Source organism: Phaseolus vulgaris, chromosome 2 (assembly GCF_000499845.2).
Source record: "Phaseolus vulgaris cultivar G19833 chromosome 2, P. vulgaris v2.0, whole genome shotgun sequence".
NCBI classification, from domain to species: Eukaryota; Viridiplantae; Streptophyta; class Magnoliopsida; order Fabales; family Fabaceae; genus Phaseolus; species Phaseolus vulgaris.
Genome location: NC_023758.2, coordinates 37,376,442 through 37,398,552, shown reverse-complemented (window position 1 = coordinate 37,398,552; position 22,111 = coordinate 37,376,442). Strand labels below are relative to the sequence as shown.

The 22,111-nt window shown below is 30.4% G+C and overlaps 3 protein-coding genes across 3 annotated transcripts; 2 read left to right on the top strand and 1 right to left on the bottom strand.

Moving 5' to 3' along the window:
• The first annotated feature begins 2,182 nt into the window (after positions 1-2,182).
• LOC137811832 (non-specific lipid transfer protein GPI-anchored 31) lies at positions 2,183-3,897 on the top strand. Its single transcript, XM_068613689.1, has 3 exons — positions 2,183-2,626; positions 3,075-3,101; positions 3,527-3,897. The coding sequence occupies exons 1-3, from the start codon at positions 2,284-2,286 to the stop codon at positions 3,718-3,720; spliced, it is 564 nt and encodes a 187-aa protein (XP_068469790.1). The 5' UTR covers positions 2,183-2,283; the 3' UTR covers positions 3,721-3,897.
• Positions 3,898-10,126: 6,229 nt separating this feature from the next.
• On the top strand, positions 10,127-10,873 carry LOC137811831 (chaperone protein dnaJ 20, chloroplastic-like). Its single transcript, XM_068613688.1, has one exon. It carries the CDS (start codon positions 10,194-10,196, stop codon positions 10,746-10,748), a length of 555 nt encoding a protein of 184 aa, XP_068469789.1. The 5' UTR covers positions 10,127-10,193; the 3' UTR covers positions 10,749-10,873.
• Positions 10,874-12,631: 1,758 nt separating this feature from the next.
• Positions 12,632-15,484, bottom strand: LOC137811828 (protein SODIUM POTASSIUM ROOT DEFECTIVE 2-like). Its single transcript, XM_068613684.1, has 3 exons — positions 14,755-15,484; positions 13,353-13,428; positions 12,632-13,088 (listed from the first exon to the last, which is right to left on the bottom strand). The coding sequence occupies exons 1-3, from the start codon at positions 15,055-15,057 to the stop codon at positions 12,964-12,966; spliced, it is 504 nt and encodes a 167-aa protein (XP_068469785.1). The 5' UTR covers positions 15,058-15,484; the 3' UTR covers positions 12,632-12,963.
• Positions 15,485-22,111: the final 6,627 nt, after the last annotated feature.

Sequence of the window (22,111 nt, the reverse complement as noted above, 5' to 3'; positions counted from 1 at the left end):
TAGAAATAAAATATAATTAGTTGCTATAATGACTAAATTAGAAACCATTTTAAAGACTAAAAAAATTTTTGGTTTCTAAGTTAGTTTCTATTATTGTTAAATGGTTTCTAAATTGATATCTAATTAACAATTAAGGTTTTTGTTACCAAATTTAGAATCTAAATAATTGGTAGTTAAAACCTTGGTTGTTAATTAGATACCAATTTAAAAACTATTTAACAATAATAAAAACTAATTTAGAAACTAATTTCTTTTTTTAATTTTTAAAATAATCTCTAATTTAGTCACTATAACAACTATTTTTTATTTATTTATTATAGTGTTATAATATCTTTGTAAACTAACTAGCAAGCATAATATTAAATGAGGGAATTTGACTAAAAGTCACACTACTAATATGAGATTTCTATTTAATTAAAGATCAAATTTATTATGAATGAACCAACATCATGTTGACGTCAAATATTTATTTGCTTCTAATTATATGTATTTTGAATAAGACCATTGTAATTACAATGAGTAATGTGCTAATTAATAACTTTTTATTGATAAGATCTCCATTATTATCTACTTGACGTGCTTTATAACATATTTAATTTTGAGATAGTGATAATTTAACATCAGTTTCATTTACTTAATTTATAAAAATATTATTATTTTGTTATAATTAATAATTTATTTCTAAAAACAATTTTATAAAATGGTTGTTTTCTTATTCTTAGACTGTAAAATAAACTATTTTTACTTTTGAAGATGTTTTCATTGTATTGAAGATATTTTCTTAAGCAAACGGTAGAAAACAGGTATATTGTGTCAAATACAGTATCTATTTAATTGATTTAAATACAAGTGTTATTTTATATTGTCTTGTACATCTTCTTCTGTATAAATTTAAGATAAGTGTAGTCTTCAACCTGTAAAGGTAATACAACTTAATTTAAATTGTTTAGAGAAATAATATTGTAGTTATTCTTAATAAACATATTTTAATACAAATGTATTAATTTATTAAAATTAAATATCATTTTTTATTATTAAGATTATAAACAATTTAAATATTTTTATTGTTTTTAACTTGTACCATTGAATGTGACCACTAAATAATATCGTTTTTGACTGGATAGAGCAACTTAAAGTAATATAAATATATTGATAATATTATTTTAAAATATATTATATTATATAAAAAGTTAAGTAATAATTTTATTATAAATAATATATTTATAAATTTCTTAACAATAAATTTAAGTTAATAATAATAAAATTAAATTAATAATATTAAATTTAAATTAAAACTCTTTTGTACTTTAATAATGGTAATATTACTAATATATTAATTGCAGTATAACATTAAAATTGTTAATAGTATTAAATTATTAAATTAATAGTTTACATTTATTAGTTTTATGTTAACATAAATTTAAAGTAATTATAATAATAAATTTTATGTTTTCCTAGTTTAATGATAATAGTTTTATTAATTCATTAGTTTTAACATAATAAAATTATTTTATTATATAAAAAAATTAACTTGATATTTAAATTATTATTTTGAAATATATTTTCTTTTTTTTTTTCAAAATGTTTTTAAATGTTAACTTTTATTACGAAGTAGACTTTAAGCCTAACTCAACCCCATAAAACCGGCTCATGGAGTGAGGTTTGCACCCACTTATATACCATGAAAGGCTCTAATCTCTAGTCGATGTGGGATCTCCAACACAACCCTCACGCCGAGACTGCCAACTCGTGCGTGAGACTATATATTATGGGTGGTTCGATAGCGGCCCGATAACCCAACACAAACACTCGCTAGGATAGACTCAAAATACTAATAGTTTTTTTTTTTTGGAAAAGAAATCGAAGAACAAAATCTTAAATTATTTAACAGGCCTAATAATTATTGAATCAAAACATGAAGTAATATTTAATAGGGTTTAATAGAGAAAAAAAAAATAGCAGAGGGGAGGAACAAAATCCTAAAATATTAAACATACCTAATAATTCTTACCATTGAAATGGAATAATATTTAAGAGTTTTAAAGAAGAAGAAAAAAAAACAGAAGAGAACAAAATATTAAAATATTCAATACCTATTAATTCTTAAATTGAAATAAGAAAAAACCTTTTTAATAAAAAATGAAAAAACCAGAATTGGACCCTATTTAAGCATCTCTGCACAACCCAATTTCACTGCAGTGTTCCACCTTCATTTCTCTTCACTCTTCCATTCTCCCACTTCTGCATTTCCCTCAATCTCTCTTCATCTTTCTCTCTCCAAAAATGGCATCAAAACTCTCCATCATTTTGTGTGTCATGGCTCTATGTGCCATTGATCTCGCACAAAGCGCGTCATCTCCTCAAGCCCCTGCACCATCGGTGGACTGCTCAAACCTTATTCTCACCATGGCCGATTGCTTGTCCTTTGTCACCAATGGCAGCACCGTCACCAAGCCAGAGGGTACCTGCTGTTCTGGCCTGAAGTCTGTGCTCAAAACTGCCCCTGCTTGCCTCTGTGAGGCTTTCAAAAGCAGTGCTCAGTTTGGTGTGGTTTTGAATGTCACCAAGGCTACCTCTCTCCCTGCTGCTTGCAAAGTCTCTGCCCCTTCTGCCACCAACTGTGGATGTGTGTAAATTCTGCTTCTTTTTTTTATTTTCCCATTCGGGGTCTCTGGTTTCTCCTTTGGTTTTGTGTTATCTTTTTCTTTTGGGTACATTTCTTGATAAAGTATGGTGCTTTCGACTGCTGGGTTGGTTAAAGGTTTCATCTTTATGCATGTTCGAGATGGATCGGTCACATGGTGCCTTTCATTATCATGCCACTTGTGTTACGAGCGAGAAACACATCTGAGTTAATAATTATTTATAACTGGATTCAGCACAATTTTTGAACTTTTTTTCATTTTTTTAACTTCACTCTATGCTACATGAGATGATGATGGTCGTACCTATGATACCCTTGTTTTTTTTTATGTTGAGCATGGATCTCAGTTTTCATACATATCACCCTTTTTTGGAGTTTTGTCTCTTTCTTGATTCATGTCAGTAACTGTGTCTTTGGTTGTTTTTTGCAGTGTCTGAAGCGCCTGCTGCTGCTCCTGGTATGTTACTTGGTTACCGTACTTTTTTCTACTTTATGCCCTTTACTACTTTGATGTGTGGTTTTTCAAGTTGATTTCATTTCAAAATACAAAGGGGATCACGTGTTTTATTTTTTCCAGCCTCAATTTAAATAAGAAAGAGCCATGTCTGATTTTGTAGTTTTGTTTCTTCTTTTGTTGTGAAGGATAATTTAAAGCAATTACATTGTACCTGTGAATTCTACAACCCTGCTGTTTATGTGCACTATCTGTTTACTTTCCTTTTGCTACTCATAAAAATCTGCTAGTCATACCTTCCTATAGCTATATTTTTCTCATGCACTGTTCATACCTTGATACCTTTTTTTGTATGAAAAATCTAGACCTTTTTGGTGTTAGACTTGGACATTGTTGGTGTTTCTAATTGAATCCTTATATTTTTCTAGCTGGAGGGGAATCTCCACAAGCTTCTCCATCTCCTAAAGCATCTGGTGCTTCATCTTCCGGTATAAATGGTCCTGCAAGTGAGGTATCTCCTGCACCAGCACCAGCTAAAGGGAATGCAGCATCAGCATTATTCCCAACTTCAGCTGGATCCTTGCTTGTTGGCATATTGGTAGCCACATTCTCAGGCTTCTGAGAGGGTTTTGGTTCCATTTTAAGACTAGAGAGATGACATGAGGGATTATTTTGATGTTTTCTTTTGGTTTTACCATTGGAGCTCTTCTCATTCTATGGTAGATAAAATTCATTCCCTGAGTTGAAACTGTACCCTCTTTTCTATTTATAATATAACAATTTAAGATTTGTCATGTTATATTCGTATAGTATTTTATTTGTGCCATTTGAAAATAGAAGTCACAAAGGGGTGGTGACATGTGTGGTGTATGAGCACTACCACTCAGTTCGAGTGGACTTCTTTTCAATTATGGTTTTCGTAGTCAGAACAATCTCTTCTGTTCAAAATCATTAAGTATATGCAGACAATGGGTCCTAGTACCTTGTTTGGTCGAGAAAGGTTTGTGAAAGGAGCAAGTATTAAAATACAAAGGAATAAACAATGGTTTTTACTGCTATAAAAATTTGTTTGGATTAGATCAGTATGACGTGAGATTAACTCAAAACATTGCATCTTTGTAATCTGAACTGATGTTATTTTTCAGATTTATGTTTCACATGTAAATTCTGGATCTTTCAAACCAAAAGTGTTGGTGTTCTTCAAGTGGATATGTTGGGCAGAGTGGGGGAATTTTGGTCCTATGAGTCAATTTACCTAAGAAATATGATATTACTTTGAGCCTAAAAGAATAAGTTTGTTGATTTTTCTCCAGTATAGGTAATAAGGCTGTTGATTTTTTTGGGTATGGGATTTCTAACTCTACCATTGAAATTTTCAAAATATTTTTTTTCATAGTCTTTCACACATTGTAAATTTGATTTTAAAATTCAGGTATTTTATCCTGGAGTTCCTTATTCATATAATATATTCTACGATCAACATTACTTATTGAGTTTTTCTAATGGATATATATTAGAATTTTTTTTATCTAATGAGTCATGAAAATAGACTGTTGTCTATTATATATATTGAGTTTTAGCAATTATTTTTTATGGATCAAGAAGGTTATGTGGAATTATTTTTTTAGCAATTATTTTTTATGGATCAAGAAGGTTATTGAAATAGTAATAAGATGGTAGAAACAAGTATATTTTTTTGTCTTGGAACTGGATCTGCTTTTATGTGGTGTGGGTGTGAACTTTACAAGTTTTGGAAATAATTGCTGCCATGCGAAGAGCCTTTACATGAGCAGAAAGGCACTGCTGCATTCCTCTGTTTTTTGCTTTTCGGCGCGTGCTTCGCAAAAGAAACTGAATGCAATGTAATTTGTTTTCTTTTGGCAAAGCTTTAACAGAGCAAATTGCTTATTCATAACTGTTGCTGCAAATTTGCGTGCCATCATTGCGGAGGAACCAATGTTGTGGTCCATTCAATCAACCACTACATCAACTCAATTTTTACTTCAAATTAAAAAAACAATGCTACTAATTTTTAAGGAACTTGGAACTGAAAAGAGAAGGTTAGTCATGGATTTCACTCATTTAAAGTCGATTATTGTTCTGGTAATTTTAATTAAAAATTCAAAGAGAATTATTGACTTTAGAAGAGAATATGTACTTGTAATTATCAATTAGAAAATTGATGAAGGTTGAATGAACTTATAATTATTGACTAGAAAGTCAACAAACCAAAATTGTTATAGAATAACATTTAAAATTAGTTATGATTAGAATTATTAATTTTTAGATTTAATTGTTAAATTTAGAAGGGAAAATGTATTTATAACTATTAATTAGAAATGAATAAAATCAATTTATGATAAAATTAAATATATATTCAATAAATTTAAATTTAATTATGACTAGAATCAAAAAATTAATTCATAATTATTATTTTATTTCATTTTTTAAAAATTAAAATTGCACTCAGTGAGGAGAGAGTCAAATCAGTTAACAATATACCTTTTTCAAAATTTTTGTGTTAAGAGTCCTTTAAAACAAAAATAAGCAAGCTATGATATTTTTTTCAGAACGTACAAATTTAAAACGTACAAATTTTAAAATTTGAATTTGTATAAGTAAGAATAGTTTAATTTAATTTATGTATTAAAAATTCAACTTTTAAACCTCATTCAATTTTATAAAATCAATTTATAGATTTATTTTTTAATATGATATTATGGTTGTAAATCTTATTTTAAAATTCATTTCTTAATTTGATATCAAAGTCATTAAAATTTATTATAATAAGAGTTTGTAAGGTTTATTAGGTCTATTTTCATTATATAGTTTTATGTATGAATTGATAGTCTTGACGTAAGAGAGATGTGTTACAGATTACATATTAAATATAGATAAGTACATTTAATAATATAGGAGTAAATACAAATGTCATCTTATAAATCGTTTTTATAATATTGAGTTAAACTTAAAGTTTATTCTTAGTATCATACTTAAAACAATTTAAGAATGTAATTTTTTCCCATCAACTTTAAATTCTAAACTAATTTGCAATGAACAAGCTTAAGATTGTGACACATTTCTAAGAGTTGCATTTTGTAACCATGTCCAATCCGAAATTATTTTTATTTTGTATTACAAAAAGTACATTTCAAAATAAAAAAATGTATATTTAAGAATATAAGTTATGTATTTTGGAATATAATTTTTTTTATTTTATATTATAAAATAAATTTTTATTTCAAATTATATATTCTGATACAAATTTATATTCCTGAAGGTAAAATCTAAAATAAAAAATATTACTTTTAATTCCAAAATTAAACTCACTGCACAATTGAAACTGCATAAACGTAGACCTATGGATTATTTATTTTCAGAGGGTAGATTTGGAATTTTAAATTGTTTAGGGTTGCAGCTTGAAATTATGGGGGGTGTATAATGGAATAACCCACATTTCTCCCCCCCACCTAACAAAGACTGCATGTGGCCCAATTTTGTTCTTGGAAAGTTCTTGGGACAGTTGCAGAGATTGAGCTACAATTTCATTGAAGCTAAAATACATTTTAACACATAAATTAAATATGTAATATTATATTATATTATCTACTTAAAATTAAGTTAAAGAAAAAAACACGAAGTTGATAAACAATAACATCGAAAAAATATAAAAACTATATACTTTATCCATACTAAATTATTGTTATTCAAAATTTGATTGATATACAGATTATGAATTAGTGCTAATAATACGATGTGCATGCTATTTTAAAAAAGGTATAATTACCTTTATCATTTTATATTTGAAGTTAATATTCAATTTAATATAGTAAATTTAAAAAAAATTAATTTGGTCCAAAGTTTTTTAAAAAAGATTCAATTTGGTTTCTTCCGTTAAGTTTTCACCAACAACGTTAAATGTTAATGATGTGGCGCACACAGTTGCATTGATCTGTACACGTGCACATCATAGGCTGAGGCTATAGTCTTGGTCTCCACCTTTTTCATAGCTTGTATGTCCTTCCCTCACCTCACCTCTTTCACCCAACTTCTTCTGCAGGACCCACCTCATCTCACCGTTGGTGAAAACTTAACAGAAGGTCCAAATTGAACCTTTTTAAAAAATCTTGGGATCAAATTGATTTTTTTAAAACCACTATATTAAATTGAGTATTAACCCCAAATGTAGGGACCAAAAAGGTAATTATACCTTTAAAAAATGAGTAGAAACACAATAGATGCATCATTTTTATGTTATGGTGGCTTTTATCCATAAACATAAAAGTGGAATAGTGAGTGGAGATTTATAAATGAATGAGAATTGTACTTGTAGGGATGGAAAAGTGGGCCAATCCGCCCTGCATAGGTTCGCCCCGCACTTGGCCAGTAAAATGTGGGTCAGGTTGGCCTGCCTCGCATAATGAATGCGGGTTGGATTCTTTGTCTCGCCCCGCATTTGTTTTTTCAACCTGTGTGGAGCAGAGTGGCACGACAACGACGGTGTGGCGAGGCAGCGACAAAGTGAATACACAATCACTTAATTTGATTCTTCTCAGTAGATGAACTCTTGAATAGACCTTAATGTGAAAAATTAAGGAGAAAATAATTATCTCCAATTTTCATAAGACAATGATAACTTTATTTTATAATTCATGCAATTTTTTAGGATAAATTATTTTACAACAAATAACATTAAAGAATGTGTAAAGGAAATGAATGACTTGTCTAATATTTTTAGGTAAAATGCAACAAATAGGGTATTTGTTGTATGAGGAGATGAAAATCATGAGATTTTAAGCCAACAAGTTTGAGATCTTCCACTGACACAAAAATTTTAACATTTGAAGAATATTCTTGTAATACTTTATGCATCGTAGACACTCACAAAAGTATTTTTTGGCAAACTATGTTGACAACAAATATATCCCTTTTTGACAAGCATGACGTCCCTTAACAATATAACTACTCAAATTTTCATATGTTGGAAAGTCATCAATGGTAAAAAATAATAATAGACATAAATTGAAATTCTCCTTTGGTTATGCATCAAATACATTAACTCCTTCCTCACACAATAATCTCAATTCTTTCACCAATGGAGTTAGATAAACATCTATGTCATTTTTCTTGTTGTCTTGGCCTCAATAACATCATATATTTTCGCTTAATACACAATCAGTAACATGAGTTATAAATGAAAAGCAAAACGAGTCATGAACTATACTTACTACTTAAGTCAATATATAAGGATTCATTCCATCTATTGCAAGCTCCCGTGGATCATTCCCAAATTAAAAATACAAAGAATCAATTTTCTTTCCTTATGGCAAATTAACTGTGTAAGAGTAAGGTTAATCCTTGTCGGACCCACACAAGGTAACAATTCATCACGTTTTCTTTCATATGCATGTCTCATAGGGTTTATTATGTCATTAACATTAACAACCAAACACTTAAATCTTAAAATAATTAAAAAAAATCACAATACTTTCCTAAGAGAACCTTTTTGTGTTGTCAAAATTATAATGAACATCTTTCCCTTTATAGTGTGAGAGGAAAAAAACATTTTTTGTGTTGTCAAAGTCATAATGATCATCTTTCACTTTGTAGTGTGACATCTCAATATATTTACATTTATGCAATAAGTTAAACTCTCTTCTATATAATATTAAATTGTTAAGACAAGCAAAATTTTATTCAATGTAATATAGCAATACTTCTTTGGTTTATTCTTTAATAAGACAAACAAAAGTATAATCAATGTAATATAACAATACTTCATTGATTTATCCTTCAATCAATATTATATCCTATACTTCCATTTATTATTATTTTTAAAAAAAGTTCGCATGTTAGATTTAATTATAAATCTTGACATCTAAGCTAAACTGATATTTTAAAGTGCACCAAATAATATGTTATCATGTGAAAAATTTATGAAGAGAAAAATAAAAGATACAAAAATATGGAGAATCAAACTTGTACTACATCATCATTTATTAGTATTTTCAAAATTAAACAAATTATACTGTGTTTGTAATTTTATAATGTAAAAATGTTTGTAATTATTGTTGTGAATTTTAAACAATTTCAATAAAATTAGAAAAAATATCTTATATTACATAATAGTGTAGATATGATAAACATTTCTTAATGCTACTTTTGCAACTATGTCTAAAGAAAAATTACATGAATTATTATGGAATAGTTCAAATTTCACTATGAGATATTGGGTAATGTTAGTACACATAAATTGAACTAATATATTTGACTACGCAATTACATGTAGGAATTTTTTATCATAAATAATTTTAATTTGAGAACTTTTTAACTTATATTGAAAAACATTAACTAATATTAGACTCTAACTTGACCGTGATTACACCCATACGACACATTTGTCTCTATCAAGTTGTTTGCTACGAAAATTCCAACCTGACTATTGACAATATATACTTTATGCAGATGGAAAATATGTCATGACATCCTATATTTCATCTACATTCACTTAATAACGATTATTTATAATAAAATATTATATTAAAATAGTAAAAATAAATATAAATTAAATTTTATAATAAAATAATAATATAGAGTTGAAGTTTAAGTGTGAGATAAAAGTGATGACGTAACCTATCATCAACCCATGCAGCTATAGTACCTTAATTTATATCAGCTGAAAAACACACCTTTTTGACCTTTGACTATACCAAATTCCAAAATAAACATGCATATTCATTGCATCAGTCAAACATGGTTGCTAGCTATAGTTTCTTCACATTTTTTTTGTTCATATTTTATTCATCAATCATACCTATCTCTCGTGGGGCTGGTTCAGAAAAGTCTTGTTTCTAACCTATATTACTTTACTTTTCTTTGAATATTCAACGTCAGTTCATAAATATATTCAAAATAATCAACATAGAATAATATAGTAGCTATTATCACGTGTTCAAAGCACCATCTTGGCTTCTTCATAGCAACACACAAGCTCCTTCTCAACCATCACAGATATAAATACAAGTCAGTTCCGTTTCTATTTTCCACACTCATCCTCATAGATCAAAAGCTTGGTACATACAATTAGCTAGAGCAATGGATGCTTTATCTTTAAGTTCAAGTTCAAGCCTAAGCATGTGCAAGCCCTTTCAATCTCATGGCCTTCCACTCTCTAAACAGCAAAGAGTTTCTAATGTGAAGTTTGGTACTGTTTCATGCAGAGCCACAACCCAAGAAAACTTGTACAAAGTGTTGTCTGTGAACCCGGGAAGAGCAACAATGGATGAGATTAAGAGGGCTTATAGATCCATGGCTCTTCGGTACCACCCTGATGTGTGCCACGATCCCTCCATGAAAGAGGAGTCTACGAGGCTGTTTGTGCAGCTAAATGCAGCTTACAAGACCTTGTCCAATCCAAGGCTTCGAGAACAGTACGACAGTGAATTGGGTCTGAGAAGCAAAGTCATGAGTGTTGGTAGTGATCATGAGAGATGGGGAAGTGTGAGTGTTTGTAGTGACCATGAGAGATGGGGAAGTATGTTTCAGGAGGAAGTGATTGAGGTGAAGACAAGGTCTCGTAGACGAATGGGACAAAAGGGAGGATCATCAGCTACCAGAATGAGAACACAAAATATGAAAGACAGACATTGATTTTCTTGATCCATATGTTGTATTACTCAATTGCTCTAGTTTTAGGCATTGATTCTTTCATGTAATCATTCTGATACATATAACATACAATATATAATACTTCGGTATGAATTCGTTTTGATACACTTACCAAGTGCTCGGTAAAATTTTATGCAATTAGTAACTTAATTAAATGTATATCATAAGATTTCAGCATCATATTAAATGATTACAAAAATAGTTTACAATTCTATATAAATGTATTCATAAAAAAAGAGAGAAACTTGTTCAATTTTTCTACAATTCTCTATTCTCTACGAAGCCAATCACTTCTATTTGATGATTTAGATATCAGATAAGTTCAATTTCTTGGTAATAAGGCATGTAAGGAGAGCAGACATATCCAAATATCCCCAGTTCTAGTTGGTTTGCTTAAACCCAGAGTTAAATGCATAAACTTCTATGTAATCCATTTTTGCATTAGTTTATATTCAATGAGCTTGAATAATTTCACATTTAAATGGGTCTATTCACAAATTGCTCTGCATATCCACTAAACTAATTCCTTTGCATTCCATGGTTTTAACCCAACTCAAGCTTAAGAGATTTATTCAATGGTTACTGCTAATCACTTTGGTCCAAAGTCAGTGGAATATTCTTCACACTGCTATTTTTTAGCAAAGTCAGTGGAGTATTGTGGAGCCTTCCTTGTGGAGAGTGATATAAAAGAGGCATTCGAGAACCTTCTATCATTGTTGAGCTGAATGAAGGCTAATCACTCTTATACCAAAGACCCAAGAGGATGTTAACTTGGAGAATTTGAGGCCTATTACAACGTGTTTTCAGATAATAAAGCCATTACATAACAAGTGGTTGATGGAGCATGTGTAAGCCACAATAGGCCTGTTTTGAGAACTTATTGCTGAGCACTTCTAAGAGGAAAAAGAAGAAAAAAAAATTAAACTTTGTTATAGAAGTTCTTTCTTATTATTTGTCACGAAATATTTAAAGAGATGCTTGTGGACAGAGTTTCCAAACTGAATTAACTGAACATATTAAGTGGATTATTCAACAGGCTCAATTCTACCAAGTTAAATCTACAGTCTTTAGTCTCTTGACAAATCTTCGAGTCCAAAACTAAGTGGAAATTCATTAGTGATTTCTCATATAGTTATGGAGAGGTTGGTCACAAACAATATTTGTTGTGATGCAACTTATAAAGAATAGCATGTAAATAACAATCAAAGCTTATATGAACAAGGTGTATTATTACCAAGGCAACTTAAGTTAGCTTAAGTTGGGTTTTATAGGCTTGAGTGAAATATTTTAACTCGTCTTCCTTCACTCTTCTACGTTTTTTGGATCACATTGGTGTTTGTGCCTCTTTCATTTTCCCTTTGCCTTCTGCTTTGTTTGAATCATCTTATTTTTTTTTCAATCAGCCTATTTACTGTGTTATTTGTGACATTTTGAGTATAACACTACACTTCAAGTCTCATATGGGCCCATTGCTAAGTTACTTACAACTTGATGACATTCTTGGTACTAGGAAAAAACTACTTTACAAGATCCAAAAAGGGTCTCTGTCAAAAACTAAATTGATAAAAGGTATGTGCAGATAAATTGCTGTGCTACATAAACCTCTGCAGCATGCCAATGACAACATATTTAATACTAAAATTTAACACAGTTGTCCTTGGTGAATAACTTTGACAAGTCTGCGTAACCGGATGAATTATTATGACAAGTATATTTAACCGTATGAGCAGAAGTGATTATTGTATTGAACATAAGACAATTTAAACAACCAAGACATTGCATAATGAGACTGACACCTTTGTTTTGTCATCTTTTCTCTTGTATTCTTTTATGGAAATTGTCAAATATAGTAGTGTAATTTGGCGGAAAAGAAAATTCAAAGTTAAGAAGTGAAACAGCTTTTTCTCACAATGGTTTTAAGCTTTGCCACTATAATTAGAATGCCATAAAAGAAAAAGAAACTGCAAGGTGGAATGGGTAGATACCATTAAATGGTCATTGAACATCACCACCACAACCAAGTCACTTGAGCAGAGTTCTAACCACCTCATATTCCCTAATTTTATTGTGTTGAGGACCACCAGGTCCACCACCATATAAAAAGATGTTAACAAATGAGATGACTAAGGCTATTTTCTAACTTTTTGACTCAACCTCTGCATGTTCTATGCTTCCCTTTAAGGTACTCTGAAGTGCTTCAACAAGCAGTCCATAACTCTGCCCTTTTCACCTTTGAAATACTCTCAAGAACTGCCACCGGTGAAATGTGCCCCATCACTGTCACCCTCTTAGACTCTAAATCTATACTGAATGATGTAACTCCTGAAATTCAAGGTTTAAAAACTTTAGAACCCTTTAAGAAAAATGTTGCAACTTCAAGTTAAAATATTTTTCATTTAGCTGAAAAACAGAAATCCCCATTTAGTGTTCTTAGAGCTTATACAATACATTCCTATATGTATTTGATTTGAATACAAAAATATATGATGTTGAATGTATCATTACTAAAGTGTAATATGTATTTTATTTTTTCTAGTTCTTACCTTATGAACAAGGGTATATAATATAAGTAGTACTGATGAATACCTTCCATCTTAGACAGATGTTTTTTCACCTTTCCAGCACATCCTTGACAGTGAATTGCAACCCGCATCACAACCACCTGCATTTAACACCCTTCAATGATAACATTTCAAATAGGATTGAGTACACGTGAAGTGTATAACATTTTGCTATCGTATGTCATATACAATCATAAAGAGATTTGAATATGAGATTCCATTATTCTGTTCAAAATTTAATAAGTGAGTGTGACCATATGACTCTAGGACACAATCCTTCCTCGGTGGCAAACTAGAAAGGAAACAAATGGACTTTTAAAATAGAAGGGTTAGTTTATGTAGAAGGGACAAAACTAAACGACGTGGCCTCTGATAATACCATCAATATTCATGTGTATTGTTACCTAATAAAATTCCCATTTGCATAAAAAGGACATAATCGTTCTGCTTTGTCTGTGGAATATGCATGGGACTCGGTCAACTAATATGCATGTGAGACATCTTGAAACCTCTGCAAATGACAAATATGAGGAGGACAAATAATGCAGATCATTTGTTTCCTTGCTGAATCCACCTTACACAAGTGGTTGGTAGAGTCCTACATTTTTCTTAATCTAACAAATAATCAATTAAAGGAAAAAATGGATCAGACTCTAGTTAGTTGTGTTCAACTCATAGCAACTGTAGCTCAGAAGCCAACACTATCACATTTATGAATCATATCAGTCTACAATCCAAACTCTTCTCTTCTTTCATTTTTGTTGCACATCCTACATCAACTAGAGATAAGATCAATTCATAGTATATAAATGAGTCAAACCTATAAACCGGTTCTATGAAGATAAGTTAAGCTTAAACTCACTTCTTAATATGGTATCAGAGTCTAACTTAATGAGATATGTGGGGCCTATGGTATCATTCGCTGTCAGACCACTCATAAATATCTAGTATCACACACGAGATGTACATGCCTCAATATGAGAGAGTTATATTGAAGATCCCACATCGACTAGAAATTAGGTCAATTTATAGTATACAAGTGAAAGTGGTGACAAGTCTCACCTTATAAATTGATTTTGTGAGGATGAGTGATACTTATATTTTAATAATTTCACATATAGCTTCTTTGTGGTCCTTGTTTTAATTATGACATATATCATTTTGATTGCTTTTAGATGTGTAGTTTTGTCCCACAAAGAAGATATTGTTTGATTGCTTCAATGACTTAAATTTAAAACTATGAAGTACTATACTATACAAGATTTACTCCATTTCCCTGATAAATTGGTGTTGTGAAGACAGAAAACATTCAGTCGTGCAACATATGAAACTTCATGAATTTGCAAGACAATAAATTCAATAACAAAAAAGAAAACATGAGAAAATGACATTTGCATCTCACCAAGTGGAGGAGAACATTAACAAACCTGAAAGACATTATTATCTGTCTGTGTTTTCAGAAGCTCCCTGGGTTCATTTTTGGCTTGATCCTGATCCTGCCCTCTAAGCTTGATCTTTGGAACTGGATTAGACCTTGGAGGCTCAACAAGTTTGGAGTACTTGGCATAGTTGATCAACCTTGTATCATCAAGAAACACACTTCTTTCAAGCCTCTTTGGCACAACCACGGGTCGAGGGTCGCGAGTGCTCATGCACACAGCTGTTGAAGCCTGAGAGTGGCACATGAAACCTCTTCTCATTTTCCAGTCACTGCTTTTCATGCTCATCATAGGTTACTACAACACAGATATGAAGAGTAGAATCTGTGAAAGTTTTGAAGGCAACAAAAAATGGGGTGTGGTGTGCAACTATTATACTATTGCAATGCTAATGCTGGCTTTGTGAGTTGGAAAGAATAGAAGAAAGAAAGTGACATACATGCTGTCATTAGCTAACAACAGGTTACTGTGGGTGAAGAAACAGTTTTGGCAATTTATCTATTATGTCCAAAATCAGGTCCTTGTCATTTATTAATGCCAAGAAATTGACAATGTCCTTCTTTTGCTATGAAGAAAAAAGACATCAAACAGAAGCAAGTTGATTCACTATGGTAAGAACTAGACAAAAACATAATGAACATGGGGTTTTGTGTTTACTTTGCCAAAAAAAGAGAGAATACTTTGACTACACAATCAAACTGGTTTTCAAAAGTTATAATATGGATATTGATTTCAACGTTTAACTATTTCTTCAGTTATTCCCCTGCACCGACGTAAAAGAATATTAAGAACTTAACTTGAGAAAACTAGAGAAATAAACTTTATTTGTTTCAAAGAGATAAAAAAATTCCAAATTGAATTTACCAATTGGGATGAACTAAGTGTGTACAGGGATTGGATTATGAATTTATATATAATTGAAAATATTAATTTTATAGTAATGGTTTAGCGGTAATTGTTAATTGAGTGTGGTGTGTATATAAGTCTTGGGTATTGGATTAGGTGTTAGTATCCGGTAATACTTACTTAATATGGGTCTTTCGGAATGTATTAATTGTTATTTTGTTTGTTGAATATCCTAGACGTGTATATCTATGTAGGATCTATGTGATCGTTTTATGTTGGTATTTGAAGAAGATTAAATAAAAGAGAGATTGATCGTAATTTGGTTTGAATTGTGTATATTATAAAATTTTATTTTCACTAGCTTACCTTTACTTTTCTTGTTGTGTTGTGAATTGCGATCACTGTATTGTACTATGTACACGAGCGGTGTCGGAGGTTTTGGAGGGTTTTAGGATATTGTTTTGAACTTTATATTGTAAATATTTGTATTTCTATGAATCTTAATCATGTATTAGGAATGTTTTGAAAAACTTTAAGCTTGTATATAAACATATAGAATTGTATTGTAATAGTCAAATGTATTATTGGGGTATTACATTTTTCAATCTTTAAAAGAGAACTATACATATTGTAATGCCCATTAATAAAACATAATATAAATGACTAAATTCAACAATATCAGAAAATATATGACCATATATGTTGACTTTTAGATTTCCACTTTTATTTTTCCATCCAACATTTTTTTTTTATTTTCCTATTAATTAGCACTCTGACTTTTTTTCTTAGATAACACTATTTTCATTTTTAAATATTTATAAAATTATAATAAATTTAAATATTTATAAAATTGAAATAGAAGAAAATTTGAAATTTGAAAGGACAAAAATTTATTTTTAAGAACCAATTTGATATTAAGTTGTAAAGTTTGGAGACAAATGTATACGTTTTTACGTATTTAGGGACCAAATCAACATTTTATTTCTTTCAATAATTAAATTCTCACCAATTTATGCATTTCAGATCCAAATTGTTAATTTAGTTTTTATTTTGATAATTTTGTTCAAAACTAATAGAACCAACCAAATAATGAGAAAGAGGAAAAAAATATAAATATGATAAATAATATAATATTAAAGGAGTTTTCTTTTCTTTTTTAAGTTAAGAAAGTTAAGAAGCTAACTAAGTAGATAGAGCAAGCGAGTTATCATAAAGTCTCTAACATAAAATTATTATTTAATAATAATAATAATAATAATAATAATAATAATAATAATAATCTATAACTATTATAATTAGATTTTATTAAAGAGATTCTTTCTATAAGTTCTGTAATTGTTTTTTTATTTTGATTTACTTATATTTTTATCAATATAATTTATTTAATTAATTTATATTTTATACTTGTTTTTTAAATTCGATTAACTATTTATATTAAAAAAATATCTAAAAAAATATTTGACTGCATTTTAAATTCAATTAATTTATCATTTTTTTATATAAAATTTAATAACTTTTTTTATTTTAATAATTATGATTATTTTTTATTTTTTTTACTATCTTAATAAAAATATGGACACACATAAAGTCATTTATCATATAAAATACATATTTAATATTTTTATTTTATTCTTAATTACTTTATAATATGATTATATTAAAATATTTATACTTAATTTACATAAATATTTACTATTTTTTTTATTAAATTTAAAACAAAAACCAAAAATGCATGTATGCTCATATTTTTGTATAGTATTTATAATATAATATATTAAAAAAATAATATATTATATTAATAATAATAATATTATTAATAATTATTGATAGTGTGTAGGCCACATCATCAGAACTTAACGTTGTTAGTAAAAATTTAACAAAAGGGACCACATTGCATACTTTTTTAAAAATTACTCTAGTAAATTGAAAATTGATCCTAAATGTAGGGCCAAAAAATGTAATTATACCTATATTTTTAATGATACCTGAATATTTAATTATTAAAATAAAAAGAGTTATTATTACGAAAGTTGACTTTAAGCCTAACTCAACTCCATAAAACCGGCTCATAGGATTGAGGTTTGCACCCACTTATATATTATGAAATGTCCTTATCTCTAGTCGATGTGGGATCTCCAACACACCCCCCTCACGCCGAGAGTGATAGATAGAAGCTCGTGCGTGAGACTATATATTTTGGATGGTCCGATAGCGGCCCGATAGCGGGTGGCACGATAGGCCCAACACAAACACTCGCTAGGATAGGCTCGAAATGGCTCTGATACCATATTACAAAATGGACTTTAAGCCTAACTCAACCCCATAAAACTGGCTCATAGGGTTGAGGTTTGCACCCACATATACAATGAAAGGCTCTAATCTCTAGTCGATGTGGGATCTCCAACACCGAGAGCACCTCATTTCTCATTTTATTCTCACTTGAGCGAAAATTATCTTGCCTGAGCGAGATATGCAGAAAATTTCTGCAAAACCTGATATATTTCTGAACCAAAATTGCATTCAACTCAAAAATTTATAATCTACACATTAAAATTGTTGAACATGAGCTTTGATGTTTCCAAATCTGTGTGGATTGCTTGAAAGCCTTGTTGCGGCTTGTGTGTGTGGGTTCTGGGTAGTTTGAATTTGTAAATTCACTCTTAGTTAAGATCTAAAGTTGGTTTAAATCAAATTCTTTTAAAAAAGAGTGTTTTCCAAAGAAGTGGAAAAGTAAAATGTTGTTCTATCGTTTCAACTGATTGTTTTACCCTTAGTGTTTTTGAAACAGGTTTTGACAAAGCTTGCAATTAGTTGACCTTGCTATCAAATCAATTCAATCGGTTATTTCGACATTTCAACCGATTATTTTTTAAAAATCCTTAACAAAATTTGTTAAGTTTGGTAAATTTGTTTTAATTGATTAAAAATTGATTTTGCTTTTGCATTAAATGTTTTTAACAGCCTTTTGGAGTTTAAATGATCTGTTTTACACTCCTGGTAGTTATGATATCAGATTAAATCTTTCAAATCAGTTTTCTCCAAGATTTGCTAAGGCTTTGGATTCTTTCTAAGAGTGGACTAGGATTGCACTGTATTTTCTTCTTTTCAATATGTGATTATATTAGGTGTAATCATTCCTTTTCTCTTCACAATTGTATTTCTGTAATAATTGTTGGTGTGCAGATTCATAGGGGTGTCTGAATTCTGTGTTGTGTTTGTTAAAGGTGGTGTGTGTTCTTGAAGGGTTCAAGATCACCACTTTGGTGTGTGTGTTGTAATCAAGGTGTGTTGATTGCATAGTGAAATACTCAGAGGTTTTATGGGGACTAGATGTAACTATTGGGTAAGAGTGAACCAGTATAAATCTGTTGTGTGATTCTTTCTATCCTTAATCTCATATAAATATGTTTTGGCTTGTTTTTATTAAGTGCGGATAAAAACAATCGGTTGAATCGCCTAGAAAAACGATTGAATTTATGGAAACATAATTAAACAGATTTGTTTCTTGACTAACTTGGTTTATTTCTCTTTGATTCTTCATTGGTTTTCTCTATACCTTCAATATTTGCGAAAATCTTTTATAAACAATTCACCCCCTCTCTCTTGTTTAAGGCTTACATTTCTAACAAAAATGACATTTCTTACTCATAATTATTCAAGCACTTCTAATAACACCCTACTCGACAAGCAGATGACTAAGGACACCACGAACACTTCACAATTAGGTCAGTCATCTCAGTTTAGTGATTTGAGTCTCCTTCCTTGGGTCTTATCTTGAGTGCACTACACTTTAAGTGGCGGCTCTATACCACTCATCTTGGAGTATCTCATCCTCCAAGTGGCGTGACAACATCTCACCTCTATAAGTTTCCTTCATCTCTTCACCTTTTTCCTTCCTTTTCTTACGCCACTTTTCTTCCCTTCTTTATGTTATTATGTTTTTCTTCTCCTTTTCGGTTTTCATTGTATTCTCTTTTTTTTTATATGCTTTTCATTTTCGCCATCATCATCTGAATCACCATATAATTGTGTTTTTCTCTTTGCCCTTTAGAAATGAACCTTAACACTTACTTAACCACTTGGTTAAGTTCATGTTCAATGGGAATTTTATTTAGGTTTCTCACCATATTTTATTTAAAGCAAAAACTCACAAACAAAGTGCAACCCATAAAATTTGCAATCTTAAAATCAACTCACATCATTTTCACTGAGTTATTATGTCAATCTATACATATATATGCTCTTTAAACCAAAATCATCTAAAATCAAACAACTAATTATCATCAAACATTACATTTGAATTGATTCCACAAACTATTCAAATACATTCATTAACTTATTCAATTCCAAACTCATATACATTCTACAACATCTACTACATCTACAGTTTCACATTTCAATCTAAATCAAATTCTAATCTACTTAAAAACAAGAATTCCTGCAAGAAAATTTGAGACTGGTGACCATGTCACCCCACACCCAGATCTTCTAGCCTAGGGTTATATTGGAAATTTAAACTAGCTTCCCTGATCTGAACTTGAGCAGAGACTTACTAAGAGCTCCAAATGTACCAAAAGATTAAGGGTAGTTTAACCTACACCACAAAGTCTTGATAAAAAATCTAACTATATCACTAGGACTTTAAGCTAACAGAGACTAGTCCTGAAGCTAAAAGAGTCCCATGCAAAACCTAGATTGAGACAAACCCAACAAGTTCAACAAAAATTAACTCAAAGAGAAGAGCAAAAATGAACTTACTCTGTTAGAGATTCTGATCGGAAAGTCTTGTAGTCTTCGCTGCCAAGTGTCTAATGACGGACTCCGATAGTCAAACTGATGAGCGAGGATGTCAAAATCTTAGAAAAATAAGAAAAAAAAGGAAAATATAAGTTTTAGAGAGATGCTGGTTCTTTTTAAATGAAACCTGAATAACTGAATTTTCTATTTATAACTATTACGAAGTGGACTTTAAGCCTAACTCAACCCCATAAAACCGGCTCGATAAGGTGACGTTTGCACCCACTTATATACAATGAAAGACTCTAATCTCTAGTCGATGTGGGATCTCCAACACACACCCCTCACGCCGAGACTGCCAACTCGTGCGTGGGACTATATATTTTGGGTGGTCCGATAGCGGCCCGATAGCGGGTGGCCTGATAAGCCCAACAAATACTCGCTAGGATAGGCTCGAAATGGCTCTGATACCATATTATGAAGTGGACTTTAAGCCTAACTCAACCCCATAAAATCGGCTCAATGGGATGAGGTCTGCACCCATTTATATATTACGAAATGTCCTTATCTCTAGTCGATGTGGGATCTCCAACACTCGGGTCCATTTTCACCCAAGCGAGAGAATTTTCTACATGTCTCACTCAGGCGAGATAATTCTCGCTCAATCGAGAATAAAATGAAAAATTAGGTGCTTTGGAGTCCGTTTTTGTCCAAGCGAGAAGAATTCTCTCTCATGTGAGACTTGGGATGAAATTTTGGGTGCTCTCGGGTTCAATCTCACTTAAGCAAGAGAATTTTCGCTTGTGTGAAACACATTCTCGCTCAAGCGAGATGATTTTCGCTCAAGCTAGCCTAAAAAAAACCTTAAAGCTGAAATTTTAATACTTGTTTTTAAAAGGTTTGTTTATTTCTATAATATATTTTTTACTTATAAATTATTTGAAATTTTGTTTTATGTATATTTAATTGAGACATTCTTTAATTAGATATTTAAGTGATTATTGGATGAATTTTTGTGTGTTTTGAAATTCTAAGCTTTTGTATGATTTAATTGTGTGATTTTGGATATTGTGAGATGTGGAATATAAATCTTAATTAAGACATAGTATTTTCAGGAAAGAAAATGTTAAGATTATTTAGGATGTGCATTGATTATAAATTCGTCTAAAAGGAAATATTATGACTCTCCTGATATATTGGAGTCATATAGATGAAGATGATAAGGTGTTGAGAGTCGATGGAGGTTCATATGATTTTGTTTGCAGTGTGAAATAAAATCTAGTCTTTCAAGTCATATGAATTAACCTTGTCATACTAGGTGATATGATATTGAGATTATTTATGTGCATAACTCTGTGGATTCAAGTGGGATAGTATGACAAATGCAGATCTCTGAGTTTAAGTCAATACATGAGTCTTCCGGAAATAGAGTCAAGTGTTCCAGAAGTGGGTAAGTGGAAATGTGAATGATGATTTATGATAGACACTTGGTAGTTTGAGAAATTGTACGAGATTTGATGACTTATGTTTGTTAAATTGGAATTAAAATTATATAGAATTATTTTATAATTAGCTTATCCTATTGTTTGTGCTTTATTTTCTTTATTTATGATAATAGCCGTTGAAGTTGCAGGTGATAGAACTCTTCAATAAGCAACTGGATGATGAGATGTTTTTTTTTTATATTGAATGTTTTGCTTTAAAACATTTGTGTATATATTAAAATCCCTATAAAAAAATAATATATTTTGAGATACAATAT